General features: G+C 52.4%; 1 protein-coding gene across 2 annotated transcripts; it reads right to left on the reverse strand.

The window, feature by feature from the left end:
• Positions 1–693: 693 nt before the first annotated feature.
• Positions 694–6,023, reverse strand: CCIN (calicin). Of its 2 annotated transcripts, none has more exons than XM_025359484.1 (2): positions 5,941–6,023; positions 694–2,589 (listed from the first exon to the last, which is right to left on the reverse strand). In XM_025359484.1, exon 2 carries the CDS (start codon positions 2,526–2,528, stop codon positions 762–764), a length of 1,767 nt encoding a protein of 588 aa, XP_025215269.1. In that variant the 5' UTR covers positions 2,529–2,589; positions 5,941–6,023; the 3' UTR covers positions 694–761. The 2 variants fall into 2 exon arrangements, with proteins under 2 accessions (XP_025215269.1, XP_025215268.1); XM_025359483.1 differs by lacking the exon at positions 5,941–6,023 and adding an exon at positions 5,183–5,790.
• Positions 6,024–6,256: the final 233 nt, after the last annotated feature.

Below are 6,256 nucleotides of genomic sequence, written 5' to 3' on the forward strand. Positions count from 1 at the left end.
CAAACTCCTGGGCTCAGGTGGTCCTTCTGCCTCAGTCTTCTGAAGTGTTGGGATTACAGGCACGAGCCACTGTGCCCGGCCAGGATATGTTTCTTTCTTCTCACTTTACTGGCCTCTCTTTTAACCCCAGTCCCTCAGACTCATATTCCTGGAGAAAGTTCTCAATGTAGTTGGCTTACTAGAAATAATTGTAAGGAACCTCCAACTTTCCCACAAATGAGACACAAACTACTGTAGCTGCATGGGCAAATACAGTAGCCAAGTAACCTTGCTTCCCCTGTTCCTTCTGCCTTCTTTTCTGAGCCTTGCCCAGATCACCTTTTCCTTCCTGGCCATGAGGTTCCTCTCTTAGACCTGGGACGGGTCCTCACCTGCTTTTGCGGAAGACCTGAGGGAAGCGGGTGCTGGAGGAGCTTGATGCTTCACAGCTCTGAGCAGATGTTTACCTGCTGATCTAGCAGATGCCTGAGAGGTGACCACAGGGGTACAGAATAGGGGACAGACATCGCCTTGGTCGGTGCCTGGGAGGGGCCTCAATTCCACCCACCAGGGGTTCCTTTCCAGCCCCTGTTGGATACCTCCAATGACATAGTGGCCCTGAGTTTCCACCCACTGGGAGCAGCCCTACCCTAGGATCTCCACCTTCAGGGCCAAGCATGGACTGGAACACTAAGAAGGAAACAACAGGCCATCTTCCTCTCTTTCTCTCATTATATTGTGAATAATAATGCATTTACTTATTCTCCCACTTAAAATGTTGTTTAAATCCTTTGAAGAATCTTGCAAGGTAGCTTGGCTAGACAGCAGGCAGGACAGTCCAGTGCCTCTGGTGGGGGAGCCAGGGTCTTCCACTCGCCTGTCTTTTGGTCCAGCAAGAAGGCATTTGGATTGATGGTGTAGTCCTTTGTCTGGACATCGCTGGCAGTGGTGACACCCCCACATACAAACACCTTGCTGTCTCCAATGGAGCATATAGCATGGGACACATCCAAGGGGCAGTTGTTGGGCAAGAGAGGCACTGAGGTGGTCGTCTTGCTGGCCTTCACTTTCTGCAGATTGATTTCCACGCTCTGCCGGTGGCTGTGCACACAGAGGATGTTGTCCTGTTGGAAAGAGAGCAGGGGCCGGTGGTTGAACTCAATGGGGAAGGTGATACATTGGACGACGTCCCCAGTGCTAGTGTCAAAGCAGTCCACCACCCCGACCCGGGAGATATAACCTTTCACCAAGCACCGTCCAGTGACAATGTACAGATGCCGGTCACCTTTGGTGATCACGGCGGTGCCATCCATGGGGATGCTCATCTTTCCTGCCAGGCACCAGACTTCCTTCCGCTCATCATAGCGATAGATGTTGGAGACATACCGCCTTGGGGCAATGCTCCCGCCCACTGAGTACACCGTCCCCCCACAGGTCACCATGGTGTGGAAGACAAGCCCGATGGGCAGGTCGGGCAACTTGGTCCAGGAGTTGTCATCCATGTCATACCGCCAGGCTGTCTTCAGCCCTGAAATCTGCTCAGTGGTGCCACCAGAAATGTAGATGTAGCGACCAGCAGAGGTGGCACTAAGTGCTGCTGCCCGATAGGGCATGTCTGAGAGCTTCATCCACAGGTTCTCCTGGATGATATAGGCAAACACTCCATCATTGAACTGGCCGTGGGCCTTCTGGCCACCGAGGATGACCACTGAATCAAGCAGGGCCCCTTTCCGCTGGTAGACCAGCAGGCTGCATGGCCGCTCCTGCTTGCGGTCCATCAGGACATTCTCAATCAGGGTTGCATGGGATGAGCTGTTCTCCATGCCCACCAGCTTGTTGCTGGCAAACACCAGTGTCTTGTTGGAGACGGCATTGAGATTGATGTAATTGAAGAACTTCTTGAAATACTTCTCCCGCTCCTCCTTCCGGAAGTACACCCAATTGATGAGTGCGCTGAGAGCCTGGTCTTCATTGAGCACGTGAAGGTTTTCATCACGGAGCAGGCGGCCGAAGATAACAGGGGGACAGCGCATGAAGTGCATGGAGCCCTCAGGACTGGCCCAGTAGTGGAAGTTGTCGCGAATGCCTGAGTAAGCTAAGTCTGATACCTCTTTGAGCTCAAACAGCTCGGCCAAGAAGAGGTAGCGCAAGCAGTTGGCACGGCGGATGGACTTAATAAGGAAGTCGTTGCAGTGAACTCGAAGGCGTGGTGTGTTGAAATACTGAGCCCCACGAAGCAGCTCCTCCACGTTTTGCTCGGAGATCACCACCTTGCCGCTATAGAAGTAGTCCAGAAGCTGGTCCACTGTGACCGGGCTCAGATAACTGGAGTCAATGGTGATGAAAAGCTCATCGGTGGTCTTCATGTCATTGCTGGAGATGAGGCTCCTCACCAGCGGGGAGACAGCAGCCAGCACGTTGCGATGTGCAAAGAAGACGTGGTGGTCCACGCTCAGGGCCATGTCCCAGTACTCTTTGCGTTTCCTCTGTCTGTTCAGGTTCTGCAGCACGAAGCTGTTGTAGTTTTTCTCGGTGAATTCCAATTTCATGGTGCTTCTTGTTGGTTGAAACAGATCAGCAGCAGGTACTGGAGAACAGACTTTCTCAGGCCTTTGGGATTCAGATTGATGGTTGTTTGCAGAGCGGTTGACCAGGGAGAAGAGAGGGTGGGTGAGAGGATGATGTCATAGAATGAATGAGGTCATCACAATGCAGGCCTCCCTGAGGCCTGTCTCAGAGGCACTGGGCCTTCCTCCCCTCTGATCTCTCCAACCTGCCAAGACCACATACCTTAGCAGGACCTAAAGCCCTGGGCCCAGAGCTCAGGAGGAACCTCAGGGATGGGCAGCAACTTGCAGCTGGGACTTTCAAACCACAGTTCAAGGCTTCTGGAATGTTAGAGCCAGTCTGGGTGGGACAGTGGGGAGCAGTTTGTGTAGGAGAGATAAGGGGAGGTGGGGAAAGGGAAGAGATATCAGACCTTCTGGAAGAATCCTCCCATTTTGAGGGAAACTGAGACCCAGAGAAGAGACGGCACTTGTCCAAAATCACATAGCCAGTTGGAAGCAGAGCAGGGCTCAGAACTTGAGTAACCTGGCATTTTTCCTACCCTTCCGGAAGCTCCTGACTACCCAGATTTCCCCAATCTCTGACTCTCAAGTCTCCAAGCACTCTTCCTGCCAAGGCTCCTGGGCATCAGAGAAAAGCTCTGTTCTTTGGCCTCTGACCTTGGTGGCCATGGACATCATTCTCCTTCAAAATAGAGAGGTGGAGGCCGCTCCCTGGAGCAGGGACGCAGGAGTTAACCACAAATGGGGGCATGGGAGGGTCTTTAAAGCCCGGATGATTTCAGCTCCATGGCAAACTAGAATATTCCCCCCACATTTCCAGGTGTCCAGTTGGAAATTGTTGGGGGCTTCAGTGGGTCAGCTTTCTCCATCAAGGGAGGACTTGAGCGAGTTGCTCAGACTTTCTAAACCTCAGTTTCCTCCTCTGTGAGATGGAACTAATATTTGATAGTAGTACCCGCTTCAAAGATTATTATGAGTTTATTTCTATTTTTATTTTTTTGAGACAGTGTCTCGCTCTGTCACCCAGGTTGGAGGGCAGTGGTGCGATCTCAGCTTGAAACTGCCTTTGCAAAATTATGACCGAGACAGTGAAAGAGATCGAACTTAACTGACTCCATCTTGCTTCTAACCTCCAAGCTGTCCTTGTTAATTCCTTGGCAAAGGCTGAACTAACTTTGGGAGAAACCTCTATATATAGTTTATAGTTTAAACAAAGACAGCCCTTTCCCAAAGCAGACCTCCTTCTTGCCTGGGGACTAGATTGCCTTTGTAGGACTAACATTAGCCACAAGATTAGAAATTATGGTTTAGGAGTCATGTAGCTGGAGGCTACAAGATTCTAACCTTCCCTAAACTAAGATCAGTGCTTGAGATTCTTTTTTCTTTCTTTCTTTTTTTTTTTCTAGACAGAGTTTTGCTCTTGTTGCCCAGGCTAGAGTGCAATGGTGTGATCTCAGCTTACCACAACCTCCAACTCCCAGGTTCAAGTGTTTCTTTTGCCTCAGCCTCCTGAGTAGCTGAGATTACAGGCATGCACCACCACACCCGGCTAATTTTGTATTTTTAGTAGAGATGGGGTTTCTCCATATTGGTCGTGCTGGTGTCGAACTCCTGACCTCAGGTGATCCACCTGCCTTGGCCTCCCAAAGTGCTGGGATTACAGGCGTGCGCCACCATGCCCGGCCAGTGCTTGAGATATTTTGCAGATCCTGCACTTGATGGATCAGCTGGCACCACTCAGATCGATAAACTGGCTCATCTGATCTTGTGGCCCCTGGACCCAAGAACTGATTCAGCCCAAAAAAACAGCTCCGACTCCCTATGATTTCATCTCTGACCAATCAGCAGCACTCCTGGCTCACTGGCTTCCCCTTACCCACCAAGTTATCCTTAAAAACTCTGCTCCCCCAATGCTCCTGGAGACTGATTTGAGTAATAATAAAACTCCAGGCCAGGCGCGGTGGCTCATGCCTGTAATCCTCTCACTTTGGGAAGCCAAGGCAGGCGGATCACCTGAGGTTAGGGGTTCGAGACCAGCCTGGCCAACATGGTGAAACCCCGCCTCTACTAAAAATACAAAAATTAGCCGGGAGTGGTGGTGCATGCCTGCAATGCCTATAATCCCAGCTACTCAGGAGACTGAGGCAGCAGAATCGCTTGAACCCAGGAGTTGGAGGTTGCAGTGCGCAGAGATCGCACCATTGCACTCCAACCTGTGGGCGACAGAGTGAGACTCCGTCTCAAAAAGAAAAAAAAAACCAAAAAACAAAAAATAAAACCCTCCAGTCTCACGTACAGCCGGCTCTGTGTGAATTATTCTTTCTCTATTGCAATTCTCCTGTCTTTTATTACCCACCCACCCCCCACACCCCCCTGTAGCTGAGATTACAAGCGCCTGTCACCATGCCCAGCTAAGTTTTGTAATTTTAGTAGAGACGGGGTTTCACCATGTTGGCCAAGCTGGTCTCGAACCCCTGACCTCAGGTGATCCGCCCGCCTCGGCCTCTCAAAGTGTTGGGATTATAGGCGTGAACCACCGCGCCCGGCCTATTATTAGAGTTTAAATGAGAAAAGGACTGGAGAGTAATGGGCTCGTCATAAAGCTCAATGAATACTAGCTGCCGTTTTCTTACTCATATTACACCAGTTCGCCCAGCTCCGGCGTTCGTGGCTGCTACCTTCACAAAAACTTGTGGTCGTCGTGGTTCTGGTTTTGCGGTAGCTGGTGAGGCTGTGGCTCCCTCGCGTCTCTTCTGGGCCGGCCGCCCGAGTCCAGTCCAGCCACGCGGTGGCGCTGGAGGGCCGTCCCCGCCCCCGAGCGCACGGCCTCTGCGCCAGGCACCACCCCAACTCCTTTCCAGGATGGAAAAGAGGCGCGGGGCGTCCCCTTTTTCGCTTTGCCTCTACGCGCCACCGTACAGAGGCGGCAGCGCCGTGCAGTCCACCGCGACCCTGGAATTCAAACGGCAGGATCGGGGGCCGCAGCCTGGCAGGATTCATTAAATCTCCCCAGACACACACCTGTCCCCACTTTGCAGATGGGGACGCTGAGCCCCCAACGGAGGCGCGCCCTCCAGAGGCCAGCAGACTGTCTCCGAATCCCAGCAACAGCTAGGGGGATTCCTGATCCCTGCGAGTCCTTTGCGGGGAGAGAGGAGGGTGCCCGCAGACTCGGACAGATTCCTGGCCGGCATGGGGCTCCCGGAGTCCTGTGGGGCGTCTGTGGCACTGCTATTCGTGCAAGGAGGAGATAAGGGCCAGCTGGAGAGCCGCGGGCGGGAGGGAGGCGGCGGCAAAAGAGCCCATTGCCCCACCCGCACCAGTCTTTGGGAAGAGACCCTAGAGAAGGGCCTGGACTTGCATCTCGCCCAGGCATTCAGGAAGGAGTTGCCTCTCTGATCTCCCCCAGTCTGGGTCCAAGCCCCACTCTAGACCCTCGGGCCATTCTCAGCGCCCCTCCCAGGAAATTTCGGTGTCAGCCTTGGGAATCTGAGCCGTTCCAGCTCTTTCCCTCCCTGGCTTAGTCATATTCTCATTCTCATTGTCTGCCTCCCTCGTCCTTTCATTCCAGACTAGCCTTTTCCTTATTATTAGATTTGGTGACTTGAAAATTATTTGAAAATACCCCCACACAATTATTATTATTATTATTATTTTTTGAGATGGTCTGGCTCTGTTCCCCAGGCTGGAGTGTAGTGGCCCGATCT

The sequence above is a fragment of the Theropithecus gelada genome, chromosome 15, assembly GCF_003255815.1.
Source record: "Theropithecus gelada isolate Dixy chromosome 15, Tgel_1.0, whole genome shotgun sequence".
Lineage (NCBI taxonomy): Eukaryota > Metazoa > Chordata > Mammalia > Primates > Cercopithecidae > Theropithecus > Theropithecus gelada.

Bases quoted from the DNA above. Each gene is read 5' to 3' on its own strand.
- CCIN (XM_025359484.1), bottom strand. From the start codon at position 2,528: ATGAAATTGGAATTCACCGAGAAAAACTACAACAGCTTCGTGCTGCAG.